The sequence below is a fragment of the Elephas maximus genome, chromosome 6 (genome assembly GCF_024166365.1).
Source record: "Elephas maximus indicus isolate mEleMax1 chromosome 6, mEleMax1 primary haplotype, whole genome shotgun sequence".
Taxonomy (NCBI): Eukaryota; Metazoa; Chordata; class Mammalia; order Proboscidea; family Elephantidae; genus Elephas; species Elephas maximus.
In genome coordinates this window covers 67,453,777-67,472,285 of record NC_064824.1, presented here as the reverse complement: position 1 = coordinate 67,472,285, position 18,509 = coordinate 67,453,777, and the positions used below count along the sequence as shown (strand labels likewise).

Below are 18,509 nucleotides of genomic sequence, written 5' to 3'. Positions count from 1 at the left end.
CCTGTCCCGCCCCACGGTCAGTGATCCGCAGGGTTTTACTTGGGTGGCTTTTGGAAGTAGATCACCAGGCCTTTCTTCCATTTCATTAAACCAAAAAGCAAACGAACGAGCAAACAAAAAACCCAAACCCATTGCTGCTGAATCTATTCTGACTCATAGCGACCCTATAGATTAGAGTAGAACTGCCCCATAAGGTTTCCAAGGAATGGCTGGTGGATTCGAACTGCTGACCTTTAGGTTAGCAGCCGTAGCTCCTAGCCACTGCGCCACCAGAGCTCTTCAATTTCATTAAGTAGTGATAATTTTTGAAATTGCACAGAATGGATGTGTGTCCCCAAATTTGTCTATCTTTGTGAATTAAGTTCTATTTTTCTAGTTCACTTTTTATTTTGAGTGTATGTATGTTTTCTTTTTTAATCTCTGATATAAGAATCAGTTAAGGAGAGAGTAAATAATTCAAACTAAAAATGATATTTTAGTAATAACACTCAGCTTTTTTTCGAGGGGGAGAGATAACATAATTATGTTAATAAAAAAAAACTCAATCTGGGTTTCAGGTTATGAAGATAGGAGAGCAAAGAGCACCTGGGTGGTGCCAATGGTTAAGCCCTCAACTTCTAGCTGAAAGTTTGGCAGTTCCAGCTCATTCAGAGGCACCTCAGAAGACAGGCGTGGAATCAGCTTCCAAAAGATCGCAGCCTTGAAAAACCCTGTGGAGCAGTTCTACTCTGCACACGTGGGGTCGCCATGAGTTAGAATTGACTCGACAAGCAAATATATAAGTTAGAAAAAAAAAAAAAAACTTTAAACTTCAGAAGGAAACAATCTTATTCTTAGTTTAAAAGATCAGAAAACACTTGTCTAAAAAGTAATAATAGGCAACATTTTTGAACACTTACTTTTGCACCAGACACTATTATCTCGTTCTGTTCTCCTTATCCCCGTTTTTAGATAAGGAAACTGAGGCACACAGATTAAAGAACACCCACCATAGGGTTAGTTAAGATGGAATGTATCCTGGGGTTTTGAACCCAGGCTGTATGACTCAAGGCATTTAACTCTGGAAAGTTACTTGACTTCTAAGCATTCTCCTACCGCCCACTGAAACTTTGTGGTAGTATATGAAGCATGCAGCCCTCTGACTTTGGTTCTCAACCTACTGTAGAAGCTGTTAGCTTTTAGATATTCTGGGTTAAATGAGTAAATGGAGGGAAATACAGAATCTTTTAAATTGAAGACATTATATATTAAAATTTAGTAGGCGTTGAACCAATAGGGTGGCAAATTTATTGAAACATGTTGAGTTAATCAAGTGGTGGGAAACAAACACATGGCCAAATGAGCACTCTATACAGTGCACTTTTAGGAATGAGAATCAAGATCAATTAGCTTGATCAATTTCTTGATCAATTAGCTTTGACACATTGGGCTCCCTTGTGTGTGTGTCTACATGGACATATACATACATATTTCGCATTGGGTAAAATACATATTTCGCACTAGGTAGGACTGGTAAATCTTGTGTTTCAGTGGAGGGGCTTCCTTGAGTTAGAAATAGTTGAGTGAAGGGTTTCAGATTACAAAAAACCAAATCTACAGTGTTTGAATAAATCGTGTTCATTTGATGATTCTCTTTAAGCTTTTGAAGTCATTGCTTTTGCAGTATTTCCTTAGGGCCTTTTTCTTCAGCCCAGATTAATCTAAAACACGTTACTGATCCAGAGATGTCACCACGTTCTCCTGGAAAACCCCTGAACGGTATTTTAACTAGCCTGTGCTTTTATGGGAGAATGCTATCTCACTGCTGACGAGGTTTCTGGCAGCAGCAAAGATGGCTTTATACACGTACCATAACCTATGTGGTACAATATTAGGAGACCTGATAAGACACTCTATCCTCCTAAAATCTGCCCCATAAGTTGGTGAGAAAGGTATTTGAACATTAGAGGATGCCTAAAATGCCACAATTAGAAAATTTATTTTTGTTTGAGGGCTTCCTATTTTCCTTTGAAAGTGCAAGTACCTATGGAAGACTTTAAAAATCACTTAAACCTTACTGTGAATCAGTCCACTTGAGAGAAGATTTTGAGGATCAGGGTGGTGAGCTGTGAAAACGCGGACCACCTACCTCACAAAGATCCAAGGGAAAGAGAAGGAAAGGATTTTTAGATGGGGTCGGGGGAAATGAAGCAGAGGTGGGACCATGTAAGTAGACAAGGCCCTAATCATCTCATTCCTGGATTATCAGAAGAGTCTGTTAAGTTTCAGTTCTTCCTTCTTCGTTACTTTACCTACCAGGCCTAGTGAAGTGTTGAGTGGTAATAGTAACAGTGACTATAACCTTGTCAGAGAACTGGCTTAACTTAGCTTTTGGCAGGAGATGGGGTGGTTGTACTGGCTTGCTTGCAGAGAGCCAAATCGTTGTGGGCAAAGGGTTTATTATTCCCTTACAGCACTTTCCTGACAATTGTTATTCTGCACATAGGTAAATGGTCTACCAGAGCTTCACTATATGACATATTTTTTTGGATTGAATTGGGTTTGGAGCATTTGCTCTGTGCAGTGGAGAATACTTAGGAGGGTGGTAAAGTCTCTGATTCCTTACCAGGGGAGACTGAAAGTGGGGTCATGGCACGAGGATGTCTTACTCTTTTTAGAAGAGTTAGATGTCTAGGTTTACACATTCCCATTCAACCAGAAGGAAGGTAATAAGGTAAAGTTTTCCTCTGAATGCATTGTAAAGAGTTATCACATTTTATTTTATTCATAAAAAACATGCTTGCAGTTATAGCATTTTCTATTAAATATCTAAGAGCAAATTTAGAAAGTGAGGAAAATGAATGTCTTTAATGCTTTTAGGGAACATTTAAAATTTCATGTCTTTGAGTTTAGGATGTGGTTGTTAGTTGCCGATTGCCAGCCTTACCTTCTGAGATGCCTCTGGGTGGGTTCAGACATTTTGGCTAGTAGTTGAGCACTTAGCTGTTTGCACCACTCAGGCTGCCTCAGGACCTGGAGAATCTCTGAACTTTCTGACTGGAAGGCTTTTCACCTTAGTTCCAGTTGATTAAAATTCTGAATTTCTTTACTTCCTCAGTTCTGTGCCTATGAGGCATGAGCGAAGGACAATATCAAATCCTTTTATGACTATAGAAAAACAATAGTGTCCAAGTTTAATGTGCAGCATAATGATTGGAGGTCTGCTCTGGGAAAGCCTTTATATTTATCATCAACTTTTTGTGTGTTTATATCCTTAGGATATTTCACATCAAAATTCTAGAGGATCATCTGAGATAGTGATTTAAACAGATAAAATTATAAAAATGCTTATTGGAGAAAAATAGTGGATACATAAAAAGATATCAGATATCAGTGACAGGAGAGGCTTGATTTTTGTCTCAATCTGGGTCTGTGTGTCCTAGGATCAATCTTAAGTTTTAGTTGCTTGTTTGGGCAACAGGTAGGGCAACCACCATCATCCTTGCTTTCAATGCTGAATCTCCTGCTAAGCAAGGTGACTCAGGTTTTGGAGATTTTCTCTCAATCAGATATTAGGGGAAGAAATGGATCCTGTTTGGTGAAGGTATTGATTCCCAATTATTTTACTTCCTAAACTCTTAGAATGTTTGAGTTGGAGTAGGGGTGGAGTGCCCAGGAGGGAACCACACTTCATGGAGGGACCGCTGCACTTCAGGCACTATGCTAGTGGTTTATAAAGATCTCTTTAATTCACCACGACCTGATTTTGCAGGTCAGAAATTTTGCAGGCTAGAAAACTGTCAATGAGAGAGTTTAAATCCAAGTGCACGATGCTAAGTCATCTAAGCAACAAATATTTAATGAGCGAAGATTCAATAGTGCATAAAACAAACAGTTCCTGTCCTCACAAGGACATTTGAGTTTAGAATGATGTAGGGGATGGAGTCAGTGCTATTGCAAAATTTGGAACTCATGTTTTATTGGTTTTTAGTATTTTTTCCCATTGGTGTCTTCTTATTTTAAGTCTTTTGAAAAATCTAAAGTTCTTGCTAAATTTAACATTCTGAGTATTAGTGCGTTCATTCATTGGCTAATTCAGAAATGTAACTATAGGTACTCTAATTCCCAGAATTGAGACAGCCACTGAAAACTATTTTGACCAGATAGATCCCTGATATCAGTTTGTTTCCTTGTGATCGCCTTTTCGAAAATATAATACAGGTAAAATTCCAGTGAAGAAATAGTTATAGTTATTTGTGTTCTAATTAATCGAGGTTTTATTGTATGTATTTTCTAGTGTAGTTTATTACTGAAAGCATAACTTTTTTCTAGCAGTAAAGTTCTAAGATTCCATTTAAGTGCAAGGTTAAAAGTTTATATTTATAATAGTGGTAATAGATACTTACTATAATTACTTAAAAAAAATTTTTTTTTTATGATACTTAAAATACAGATTAGGTAAAATCTTAGGAAATACACTACATTTTTTCTTCTTGTTTCTGTCAATCATTACAGAAAACTTGTAATTTTATTTAAGCTGCTATTCATATTGGGACATTATAAATTCAACATGTGGGCAGAAAACCTGAATACCATTTCATTATACATGGGTTTCAGTTGGTGACAATATATTGTTGATGCTGTGTCAACAAGCTATTTAGTTGCTTCAAGTCATCGCAATCACACTGTAACACAAAGTGATGACATTTATAGAGTGGAAGTGATTTGGAGACCTATAAATGTGGTTTGAGCCCAGGCCTAACAAACCAGTGCCGAAGAACTCCTGGTGCAGCAGATGTACCGGCGAAGTATGTGCTGCTGAAGTTCTTTTTGCTCAGTCGGTTAAAATCAATATGGCAGAGGAGACACAGGAAATTCAGTGTGCTCTTAATGTAATAGCGGGTTAGCAAAATCAGCTTTCCATTCGAGTCTGTTATAAACCAAAACCAAACCCGTTGCCGCTGAGTCGATTCCAACTCATAGCAGAGTACAACTGCCTCATAGGGTTTCCAAGGCTGCAAATCTTTATGGAAACATACTGCCACATCTTTCTCCCGTGGAGCAGCTGGTGGATTTGAACTACTGACCTTTTGGTTAGCAGTCAAGTGCTTAGCCACTGTGCCACCAGGGCTCGTTAAATTGGAAGAGACTGTCTAAATCGCAGGATCCATTGTAAAAGTCCACAAAACATCAGGATCTCAAGACTTCATCATTTTCTGAAAATCGTTTTGGCTTCATCTATTCTAATGCATCGTACATTGTTCATTTAATGAAGCCCAACCGGGTACCAGGAGATACAGCAGTCCCCTCTTATGCAGGGGGGATACGATACATTCCTAGACCCTCAGTGGAAGCCTGAAACCGTGGATAGTACTGAGCCGTATATGTACTGTGTTTTTTCCTATAGATACATACATACCATGATAAAGTTTAATTTATAAATTAGGCATCGTAAGAGATTAATAACTAATAATAGAACAATTACAACAATTATTACAGCAGTTTCATTTCTGGGATGAAGGATTGGTAGAACCATTCCATAAACAAGATGGCTGTCACCCACGGTTACTTGAAAACAAGCACTAGCAACATCACGACAGTCTATCTGATAACCGAGTGACTAAGTGACTGATGGGCAGTTTGTGTATACTGCGTGGATACGCTGGACAAAGGATGATTCACCACCTCCTGGGAGGGATGGAGTGAGATGGTTCGAGATTTCATACTACTCAGAACATAGCACAATTTCAAACTTGTGAATTGTTTATTTCTGGAATTTTCCATTTAATATTTTCAGACCGCAGTTGACCACGAGTCTGAAACCATGGAAAGTGAAACCTGGGATGAGAGGGTACTACTGTACTGTGCTAGGCACTGAGAATACAGAGCTATTTACTACTACCCTTAGGAGCTCACAGTTTAGAATGAAACTTTATTCATGGTGGAATCGTGATAAATTTGTCACCTTACTATCATCCTTCTTTTGATCACTTAACCTCTTCTGCTTCTTCTTTCTTTTCCAGTGTTTCAATTCAACTATCAGGTCATTACAAAAACATTGTGTAAAACATTAGCAAAACCAATTCTTTTAAAAAGGAAATGATTTATATGCATTTTATATTTAAAAATGTTGACTTCAGTAATGTTGACTTCAATTTACTAGGGGCTTAATTATCAGTACCTATTGCCCAAGAAAAGACTCTTAATTCTTTTGCCATTCTTACTGCACAATATTTCTTAATAGCTTAAGGAAATTCTTACTTTGGCAGAAACCATATATGTCCATAGCTATGTCACGATTGAGGTGTGTGTGTGTGTGTGTGCGCGTGTGTGTGTGCCCGTGCCCGTGCCTGTGCCTGTGCCCTTTAGCTATTTTCCTAATGGTTAAACTATTGATAAAGTTCGGTGCTTTTGTAAATAACAATGTAATGAACCCACCATAAACATCATCATTCCTGATAGGGGTTGTCATCAGAGTTGCTTATTGATATTGAAACATTGGTTGCTTCAGAATAAACGATATGCACCGGTTCATCTCTACTTACTGAAAATGTAGACTGAGAGGTTATTTAGTTGCTAGCATATAATTTGTGATTTATAAACCCACTTAGCAGTTACATACTGGGCCAGTTTGAATTTGGGCTATAGCTGAATAAGGAATAGTTGCCAATTTGTACCAGCTTGAGAGACAACAGTAGGCTTGGTCTTTTGGTTTGAGGTTAAGGTGCAAGATGCTAGGTCTCATTAAATCTAGTATCTGGACACTGATTGTTAACCTTGACACCCCACATTTCCTCCTTTCCTCCATTTTTCTCTTCCTCTCTCTCCCTTTTCTTTTCATCCTTCTCCATCTCTCCCTCCTCATTCTTCTCACTTCTTTAGTGATTATTGTTGTAACTTTTGGAGTAAGAGAAGAATACAGCAAGGTACTAGTATGACTCACTCAAGGAGATCCACCTAGTGGTTATGAACATTTTAGCCTATGACTATAGAGAATCACTAAAGCCATCAATTGGGAGTAATTTTCTTCTCTTTCTGTTTCTATTGTCAAAATTTCCAGTTATCAAGCAATTGTTCATTTTATAGCTTGGCAATCTAGTCTGCTTGATAAGATGACTGAAGTAACAGTGATGTTTGCAGCTTTAATGGCTCTGTGCCCATTTGATTTATGGTTCAACACTTGGGACTAATTAATGAAAAAAATCCTAGTTTGATGCTCTCTGAAATGAGAGCTGGTCTACCACACTATAAACCTAAAGCAGGAAAACTGCCTGCCTGGAGATGTGTGTAGTAGCTTACTTCTTTTGCGTGTCTATTTGCTTTTTCAGTGTTTGTTTCCATTCAACCAATTTCCAATTTACATTACTAATCAAGAAGCTCATATAGGAATCCTTTAGGGGATTGGAGTTGAAAAATCAGCTCTTAAATGGGAGTGATTTATAGTTTCTGTATAAAAACCAAACCAAACCTGTTGCATCAATTCAGACTCATAGCAACCCTAAAGGACAGAGTAGAACTGCCCATTGGGTTTCCAAGGAGTGCCTGGTGAATTTGAACTGCTGACCTTTTGGCTAGCAGCCCTAGCTCTTAACTACTATGCCACCAGGGTTTCTAGTTTTTGTATAACAAAAAACCAAACCCGTTGCTCTCGAGCTGATTCAGACTCATAGGAACCCTACAGGACAGAGTGGAACTGCCCCATTGGGTTTCCAAGGAGCCCCTGGTAGATTCAGACCACCAACCTTTTTTGGTTAGCAGCTATAGCTCTTAACCACTAAGCCACCAGGGTCTCCAGTTTCTGTGTAGGACATGGTAAATCATTAAGTGCTGAAGGGCATTTACTCTTTCCTTAAGTATAGTTTGATTCCTTGTGTCCTTATTTAACTAGTAGCAGACTATCTTAAATTTTCTTCTGTTTGAATAGCGTTCTTTTCAGTATCTTCTATCTAAGTACAGCTCTTTGGCCATTAAAAAAAAAGGGGGGGGGGGGCGGTAAATAACCAGGTAGTCCCTGGAAGCTTAGAGGAAGGAGGAAGTTCTTGGGCTTGGGTTTCTTCAGTGTGGATGGGGAGCCTCATCTTCAGGAACCTCAGTTACTTAGCTGATAGAAGAAGCACTGCGTGGATTATTCAGGGCAAGTACAGCAAAGACTAATACAAATACAATTTCAGTGTTTTGTAGTGGCTGGCAGGAAGTTTTCATTGCTGAATATTCTTGGTAAAAATTTGGAGGTTCTTTTGGATGTATGAAGCAATTTAAATGTTTTCCAATTAATATTTCTATTTTTTGTGAGTGTATATGGCAGGGGTGGGGAGAGGAAGTTATTTCCTGTTCTGATAATAATAAAATAGAGATGGAAAAATTGTACCATAAAGCAGGTGTGCTTATGGCTGTTTTCCATAGCAACAATCCTTTACATAAATGCAGAACTGCTTGAGGATTTTAGAGTTTCGGCTTTTTTTTTTTCTAATGTGACCACCCCCCACCTTGGAAACGGTAAGTCTGTGGAGACCAACTGACCACACTGTGGAGCATTCCAGGGTGAAGCAGGCCTCCCTGGAACTTAGATTCTTTATCACACTCCCAGAGAGTTCATTTTGAGTTGCTGGTACTAGCAGCTACAGCATGGTATTGCCCAATCCCAGGCCTTTTCATTGATGGGTGGGAGGGAATGGGGTTGCTGTTTAAGAAATTTTATTATCTTTAGAAGGGAAGAATTTATTATAGGGGCTTTCTTAGATGATCTCTTTCATGTGGGTTAAGACTTTTGAGCTCTGAATGTCCAAGCTGCTTAGAGGTTCTAAGTTGATCTCAACTGGGAGGTGGTACCGCCACTCTCAGAGGGTATTTGGATATGTTTGGGGGTATTTTTTGTTGTCCCAGTCCTGGGGGATGGGGACTACTGGCATTTAGCAGGTGGGGGCCTGCTTTGCCCAGGACAGTTTTTCAAGTTGAATAATTATCCCACCCTAAATATCAATGGCATCCTCTTAAAAATCACTGAGAAGTGTGGCTTTGTTCAATGCTCCGCTGCTGTGAACTGCCTGTCAGCCTGGCTGTCAGCCTGGCTGTAGGGGTAGGGGGTGCTCACTGAAAAGTAAATGGTGTAAGCCACTGGGGGGAAAGGGACAAAGACAGGTAGCTCGTGGTTAAATGAAAATGGAGAATTGTAGCTTAGTTAGAAAAGTTGGTAGCATAAGTTTCCCATTTCCTAGAATTGAGAGGCTACTCTGATAGTTGTTAAATGCTGGGGAGTCAGTTCCAACTCCTAGCAACCCTATGTACAACAGAAAAAAACACTGCCCAGTCCTGTGCCATCCTCACATATTTGAGCCTCACTGTGTTTGAGCCCATCATTGCAGCCACTGTATCAAGCCATCTCGTCTTCCTCTTTTTCACTGATGCTCTACTTTACAAAGCATGATGTCCTTCTCCAGAAACTGGTGTCTCCTGATAACATGTCCAAAATAGGTGAGATGAAGTCTCACCATCCTTGCTTCTAATGAGCATTCTGGCTGTACATCTTCCAAGACGGATTTGTTCATTCTTGGTTATATTCAATATTCTTCACCAATACCATAATTCAAAGGCATCAATTCTTTGGTCTTCCTTATTCATTGTCTAGCTTTTGCACGAATATGAGGTGATTAAAAATACCATGGCTTGGGTCAGGCACATTTTAGTCCTGAAAATTATATCTTTGCTTTTCAACACTTTAAAGAGATTTTTGGCAGTAGATTTGCCCAGTGAAATATGTCATTTGATTTCTTGACTGCAGCCTCCATGGGTGTTGATTGTGAATCCAAGTAAAAGGAAATCTTTGACAACTTCAATGTTTTCTCCATTTTTCATGGTGTTGCTTGTTGGTCCAGTTGTGAGGCTTTTAGTTTTTGGTATTAACTGACTGTTTTGAGGGCTGGCTGAATTCTGTGGGCTGTATGTTCAGATAAGGGGTTTGGGGAGCACTGGGCTGGCAGCACTGGGCATCCTAGGGAACCTGGTGGCAATTTGTAATATATATGGAAGTGCTTTGGATTAGGTCTGGAGCAGCTTTGTAAGGCCTGCAAGGTGAGATCCACCTCCATGGGCAGCCCCTTGGTGAACCTGCTCACTGAGCTTATGCTCCGGGTAAGGTTCTGGGGAATGAAGTGGAGCCATCCTAGCACAGGCTTTTATCCACCCAGAGTAATCTTTGGTTTTAACACAGTTACTGGCACGAACCATCTTTAAGCCTTTCTCTCTCTGGTTTCCCCTTTACACATATTTGTTCATGCCACTCTTTTGCTTGGCATTCAAGGTCCTTTACTCTCCAAGAAGTTCCTTCCCCATGGGCCAATGAGGCCTGCTCATTAGGCCTTGAAAAGGCTGCCTCTGGTCCTTAACTCCTTGTTTCCACCCTACACTTAGCCTGGTCCCTCCCTCTGCTCACACACCCAAATCCTGCTGATCTCCAAAGGCCCAGTGTAGTGCCATTCTCCTTCTTGAAGATTTCAGACCGCTCTAGCCCATGATGTTATTTCCCCACCATCCCTCAGACCAGTTGATTTTTATTGTCTCCGCTGCTCATTTGGAACCAAATCACCTACTTCATCCAGAATAGCTTTGGAGTCAGACTGCTTAGTTGTGAATCCTGGCTCCACCAATTACTAGCTGTGAGATTTGGTCAAGCCTCAGTTTCTTCATCTATGAAATGGGGCTACTAATACTGTTGTTGTGAGGATAAGTGAAATAATGTAGAGAAAACAGAATTGTCATTTGTTTCCTGGGAAGTGGGATTACAAAAGAGGAATCCCACAGGTCATGGGTCTGAGTCAGACTTTTTTACCTGTGTGACCTTGGGAGAAGTTGGTTAATGTCCCTGAGTCTCAGCTTTTCCTCCTGTTAAATAAGTATATTTCTCACATCATAAGTTTCAAAAAGAATCCAATCAATGTATATAAGGCTTTATATATTGCCCGGCACATAGTAGGTGTTCATTAAATAACAGTTATTATTGTTGCATGGCTATTTAATTTATAATGTATAAATAACTTGTCCTCAATTAACTTGCAAGCTCTGTGAAAAAAAGGACTATATCTTATCTTTTTTTTTTTTTTTTCTGGTATCTTCCTGAACATTGTATTCTTTTAGTTCTTTTTTTTTTTTTTTTCAGTTAAATGATGTGTCTACATGGTCACTCATCAATTGACTTTGGGTTTTGTCCCAAAGTCCTTGACTTCTTGAAATGGCCTTTCGATGTTGTTTTACTCTAACAAAACATCAGCATTCTGAAACAATAATTTGGAAAAAGCAATTGACTCAGTGGTTTGTAACGTGGATTAAAAAAACAAAATAATTCCAGCTACCTATTTGCCAGTCTACTCTGAAAACCAGGAAGCTGAGACATGACACAGAAAAGGAGTAGTAGGTTGGTTTATTGTGCATGTCTTGTTTCAGTTCCATCAACTGAGTCTTCAGTTCCATCAGTTGATATTAGGCAGGGCAGGGTCCCCCACAAAATTTGTTACTATTGCTGTCATGGCTAGAGAGTAAAGTTTTGGAAATAAGCAAGTGACCCTAAACTTTCAAAAGGTGTCAGGTCTTGTTGATGAGGGTAAAATGTAGGAATTGTAGTAAACCATCATCCAGCTTATAAATAGCAAAAGCATGTCTATTAATACAAAGGTAATAACAAATACAGAAATACAGAAAAGTAAAGTAAAAAACTATGGAAGAATTAAGGAATTACCCCTTAAAGTTATTTGTTTCTTTGAGTTCAGAGAAGGTAAGACTATTGACATGATTTAGTTGTACATGTTTTTTAAAAGAGCACATGTATCTCCTCATAGACCAAGTAACTGGAAGGATCAGCAGATGTTAAGAGGATCTAGCAGGGAAATAGAATTTGCCTTATAAATTACCTTACCCTGTTAACTTTGGACAGTGCTCCGTTGACTGTGGAAGAGAATTCATGGGAGAGAAAAGAAACTCTTAAAAGCAAAAGATACTGTATCTGTTTTTAATATGACTTGTTAATGTTTTCCTTTTTCTTAATTCTGGATATTCCTTTTATTTCAAATTCCAGATTTTATTTTCTTTCTATGGGTTTAAGATTGTGAACTTCTATTTAACATCTCATTGTTTGTCCTGATATATAGCCCCAATATATAATGGTCCCAAAAGACTGAATTTTACAAAGGGGAATCATTGTCACATGAATGTGTGTTGACTACCCCGTGCGTGCCCAGCGCTATGCTAGAGGCTGTAACGGATAAAGAAGTGTGTTCTTAATCCAGTGCTGTCCCCTCCCCTGGAAAACAAACAAAGGACTTTCCTCCCACTATCTGTTACTCTAGTATCTTATCCTAACACATTCTTAGTCTAACACTTAGATCAGGAAGCTTGGGATATGGCTATTTATAAAGAAAGGATTACTCTTGTTTTTCTCCAGCACTGGTGATCTATAACATCGGAAAACAAGTTTATCCCCAGGTCCAGATAACTTTTTCTGGAGAGGTCAAAACTCTTCTTTGATTTCCCTGCATTGCTTTTGATCGTTCAAGAATATTTAAGTGCAATGCTAGTTGCCAAGTAAACTGCTTTTCCTTCTTCAACCCAAGTATATAAACACCATGGATTCCACACTAGCTTGATTAATTAACTCATTTAGTGTTGATAGCAACTTTGGAAAAAATGTTCACATTTATTTTTGAGTTTGGTGGAATAAAAATTAGTGGTCAAAGGCAGTATAAATTAGTGGTCAATATAGCATAGATGCCAGAACCAGACTTCCAGGTTCAAAACCTTGCTTTAAACATATTTGCTCTGTAACCTTGGATGAATTCTGAGCTACTCTGTGCCTCAATTTTTTTATTTCTAAAATGTTCATAGTAATGACATCTAATCTCATGGGGTTGTTTTAAAGATTAAATGAGTTGATATTGGCAAAGTGCTTAGAACAGTGTGTGCCGTATGCCAAAAATAAAATAAAATAAAAACCGAAGCTCATTGCCATTGAGTCGATTCCGACTCATAGCGATGCTATAGGACACAGTAGAATTGCCCCCGTAGAGTTTCCGAGGAGCTCCTGGTGGATTCGAACTATCAACTTTTTGGTTAGCAGCCATAGTTCTTAACTATTATGCCACCACAGTTCCCAGTGTGCCATATAAGCATCATTTATTATGATTCTTGGAAAAGGCAGGGGCTAATGCTGAGGAAGGCAGGGTGTTCATTTGGTTCTGTTGGTTCCTTGTCAATGGCTGTCTGGTTCATAATAAGGTTTTTATTTCGCTATGAATCATGATGTTTTCCTCCTTGGTTTTTATTTGAGGGGGAGTGTTTTAAAGTTATAAAAATACTTGGTTGAAAAATTACCTTTTGGTTAAAGCAGGATTGATCAAATATGAGTGTTTAGAGATAATTTGTGGAAAAAAACTTTCAAATTTTACTCTATTTAGAATATCCCTTAAATTCAGTGGTTGGCTCCAGTGTACTAGCTCATTTTATTTTATTTTTTCCTCCAAATTATTAAACAACAAAGTGTAGATAATATCTAGTGACCTTTGGAGAGGTTGTGCGTAAAGGTTACTTATTCGAAATAAAACAGAAAAAGTGCATGAAACACACACGCACACACATGCACACAGACCAACCCACTGCAGTTGAGTTGATTTCAATTCATAGTAGACCCATGAATCAAGGCACCTGCAATTGTTGTCAGACCTGATCTAGGCCTTTTCAGCAGCTGTTTGTTTTTAAACAGCACAGGATCCTTTTATAACAGAATGAATGACAAGCTCCTGACACCAGAGGAGCATGGAGGCCACCTAGCAATGATAAAGTATCAGCTTGTTTTTTCTGGAGAGAAATTTCCAAACAGTTGTCATTTGGGAGTTATAACAGGCTTGGAAGTTGCTATTGAAAAGGTGAATTTGACAAATGAATTATGGTAGCTCTGTTGGTGAATTGAATAAATTGGATTTGATATATTACTTTACATAACTGATTTGGGGGACTTATTTGCAAAATTTCCCTTACCAGTTCCTTGTGTGTATGTGTGTGTGTGTGTGTGAGTGTGTGTGATTGTAAATAATTGGCTTTGAAGTATTTTAAAAAGTGATATTTGGGTGTCTTTTTATGTTCTTTTCATGGTGCGTTGGACATCATATTTTAGCTAAAATATTACATGGCTTCAAAATTTGACTTGTAATAAAAGTTGCTTAAGAAACAGCATTAATATATATTTTCAAAACAGACAATGTATTGTTCTGAGAATTTTCTTCTGTATACTGCATTTCTAAATTTACACTATTCTTTTTCCCACGGTAATATGAAGCTATTTGTAGGTAAACTGACCTTTAGGTTGTTATAATTTTTCAGTCAGAAGTTATTAGATACTAAGGGAGATGTATGTACTGAGTTTACAATGTATTGCATTGGATTACTAACAATAGACCTAATTGATAAAAGTGATTTAATATATGTTGTGTTAATAGCTAAACCTCCGAAGCCCCTAATCTCCTGTGGAAATATTGCTTTGTAGAACAAAATCCAATGAGAAGTTCTGGGATTCCAGAGTGAATTTGTACATTCCTTAGGGGCATTTTTGCAAGGGAGGTTGTTGTGTTTTAAAGGTAGTTGATAAGAGACCTGCACCACCAACCCCAGACCTGCACCACCAACCACCATCATGCATTAGTCTATAGAAGGTATTTGGGTGTACGTACTCCTGTACCACTCGGTACCACCATTTAGCCAAGGGAAGTTTCTGACCATTTGCAGCATACATTATAAATCAGGATGTCACTACCAGACAATCAGATTTGAACATTCCGTGAACAAAGTAACCTATATCCCCTAGGAATAGATCACTTAACTATGTTTATGTCATGCTGTTGATATGCCTGCCTTTACACAAGTCAGGATAGCACATTGTTTATTTATTTTAGGAGTAGGTAATTGATCTGTATATTTACCTTATTTTGAGTTAATTAGCCAAAAATTGAAATGAGTAATTTAACCAAAATTTAACATGATTGCTTAAATACATTGGGAAAATACAATTATCCTTCCAACCCTGAAAATTATTCCTCTACCACCTTGGGTTTGTGAAATAATAATTTTGAGTCTTCTCTAAGTTGTGCTGGTGTTGGCTGCTCTCTTCAGAAAAAATTTTCCTTATTTGGCACCTAATGCTGGGGGAGGTCACTGGCCAGATATTTAGGGAAGCTCAGAGGATTTCCAGTCCCCTAGAGAGACCCAGGGAAATTGCTGGATATATTTGTTGAATGAAATGAACTTGTTTAAGTTATATTCTAGCATCACCAGGATGACTTGAGGATGTGAAAGCCTTTGGTGCCAAGTTTGTGCACTCTGGCTGGTTGTAGGGATGTTTTTTTTTTTCCTGTTTTTTATTGTTTGCAGAGATGAGCTTACAGACCTGAAATCTTATAAATTATTATTTTTTAAAAGCCAAAATGTTAGCCTGAATCTAGGAATGAAGGCCTATAACTTGATATATATGATTTAGTAATAAAAGCCACTTTAAAAAATGTGGAGTGGGGAAGTAGGAAAAAATATAGTCAAGGTAATGAAGTTACTCATGCTGCTTTCATTTAGAGACAATCACTGTTAACATCCTGTCCTTTTTCTGTGTTTTTTTTTTCCCCTTCATATGTAACCTTATAGGTAAAATTTTGTATTCTTATATTATAAATATTTCTCCAAAACATTTAGGTCTTTGTAACCATTTTTAATAAGTTCCTAATGTCAGTAAATATAACAAATTATTTTTCTATTATTAGATAATTAGGGGGTTTGCAATTTCCATATTGTAAAAATAATTGTAAATAATGTTGTGATGAAAATCTTTATACATACACCTTTGCCTAGTTCCCTGATTAGTTCCTTAGAAAAAATAACTAGGAATGAAAATACTAAGTTGACCCATCTGTACATGGAAACCTCTTTCCTTGGCACAAATATCTGAGTAAATAAATACTTCAAAAAGCAAGGTAAGGAGCACTGGCGGTGCAATGATGGCTGCTAATCGAAAGTTGGTGGTTCAAACCCACCAGAGGCTCCCAAGAAAAAAGCCTTGGCAATCTGCTTCTGTAAAGATTACAGCCAAGAAAACCTTAGGGGGGCCAGTTCTACTCTGTCACATGGTGTCACTATGAGTTGAAATCAACTGGACAGCTCCTAACAGCACAACCACAAAAGCAAGTTACATCTTGTCAGGTTGTTTCTAGCTTTTCGGATGGTTACATCAATATACACTGTTATCAGCTATGTATGAAAATGACCTTCTTACTGCTGACCCCCAAACAGAATACTGACTTTATAAAAATGTTTTTCTAATTCTGTAACATTTAACATTTCTTTGATTAGTAACTAGTTAAATGGTTTCGTGTTTCTGATAAATCTGTATTTCTTCAGCAAAAGGTCTGTGTGGCATAAGTTTTTACTGTTTTCCTGTTGCTTGATGTCTTACAGAATGTGACAGTCAGCATTTTCGCTGTGGAAATGGAGTTTGTATACCTATAGCCTGGAGGTGTGACAGGGCCAGAGACTGTTCTGATGATACGGACGAAATTGGCTGCCGTAAGTGGGGAAGGGCCAGGACAAAAACTAAGAAGAGCTTCACAGTGGTTTCTTCCGTAAGAGAGAAAGAGCTGTGCCTTTAGTGTCACAGCCAGGACTGAGCCCAAGACTTTTGAGATCTCTGTGGTTGAATAAAGAACCGATGGTATTAATATGTCATTCCCTTTTTAGGTAGAGATTCAGTTCACATTCATTTCTATCTTAACTTTATCCCATGACCATGACCTTGATATGGAAACAAATTTGGAAAAGGTTATCTAAAGCCTATAAACAACTATATCTGTTTATTGGAAACCCTGGTGGCGTAGTGGTTAAGTGCTACAGATGCTAACCAAAAGGTCGGCAGTTTGAATGCGCCAGGCGCTCCTTGGAAACTCTTTGGGGCAGTTCTACTCCGTCCTACAGGGTCGCTATGAGTTGGAATCGACTCGACAGCACTGATTTGGGTTATCTGTTTATTTACTGTGGAAATTTTGTGCACCAGGAAGAACAAACAAAAAATAATGATATCTGAACTACTGTGATTTGTAACTAAAGAAGGAATCATTTTTATATAAAGAATGCAGTGTAACTTGAGTGGGTGATCATAAAGAGATCACAGAATTGGCCAGTGTGGCTTCATGTTTAAAAAAGAAATTCTAGTTAAAAAATATGATCATATAGTAACTCAGGAGCCCTGGTGGCACAGTAGTTAAGAGCGCAGTTGCTAACCAAAAGGTTAGTGGTTTGACTTCACCAGCTGCTCCCTATGGGGAAGTTCTACTCTGTTCTGTAGGGTCACTATGAGTTGACTTGTCAGCAATGGGTTTGGTTTTGGTTACAGGTATAGTAAGTCAACTTTTAACTAGTTATAAAATTACTTTCAAATGTGTTTCTTCATTCTCTGAACAATATTCTGAGTTAGGTTTCAGATTAGTAAACCGAGATGTGGAGAAGTCATTTGCTAAAGGCCTCACAGTTGGTGAGTGACATGCACAAAGCCCAGCGCTTGAGTTTTCCCAGCTTGCCCATAGTCTCTCAGTCACACCACTGCAATTTCATGCATTTTGATAGGTGAAGGACCCAGGGCTAATATCCACAAATCAGGAAGTGAGCTGAAAAATTAATTTGGCTTTGAATTGTTGGCCAAACTATGACACAAATAGAAGAGGCAAAACTTGGTGTGCTGTTTAGAATGACAATGCATTTGAAAATGGGAGGAATGAAAATGTGAGGAACAGGTTCTAGTAGGGCTTCTCAAACTTTCATGCACAAATGAATTACCTGGGAGCTTGTTAAAATGCAGATTTGATTTGGTATGTTTGAGGCCTGAGATTCTGCATTTCTACAAGCTCCCAGGTGATGCTGCTGGTCTCTAGACCACATTTTATAGGAACATGATCATCTACTGTTTGCCTCCTCGGGGCTTATAGAGTTCATTTTTAGGTCAAACACTCCGGGCTTACAGTGTTCGGTTTTAGGTAAACCAAGAACAGTATATTCTTGGATTAAGGAATAAATGACTGATTATACCAACAACTCTTTAGCGATTGTTATTGCATTTCAATGTCACATAACAATAACAACGACAGCAGTGACAGCAACTAACATTACATGGCACTGACTTAATTTTTATAACCAACAATAAGATAATAAGTCCCCATTTTATGATGCATACATAGAGTCTCAGGAAGCTGGGTCTTTTCCAAATCTCATGGACTTTCCAGTTCATCATGAAGCTTCACTATCAGTTATTGCAAAACTTTTCAAATAATGATAAGGCGCTCCTTGGAAACTCTATGGAGCGGTTCTACTCTGTCCTATAGTGTCGCTATGAGTCAGAATCGACTCGACGGCACTAGGTTTTTTTTTTTTTCATGGTTAATTTTAAATAAGTTTTAAGTAACTTTAAAGTTTTAGTTTAGTACTTTTGTCATAAGTTTGTGGGTAGGTGTGTTTTAGCTGTT

General features: G+C 38.3%; 1 protein-coding gene across 2 annotated transcripts in view; it reads left to right on the top strand.

Moving 5' to 3' along the window:
• Positions 1–18,509, top strand: part of LRP2 (LDL receptor related protein 2) — a 178,220-nt gene that overhangs the window by 22,695 nt on the left and 137,016 nt on the right. For both annotated transcript variants that reach the window (XM_049887376.1, XM_049887375.1), the window contains exon 2: positions 16,456–16,563. In XM_049887376.1, coding sequence (XP_049743333.1) covers positions 16,456–16,563 — 108 coding nt within the window. The remainder of the gene's footprint in view (positions 1–16,455; positions 16,564–18,509) is intronic.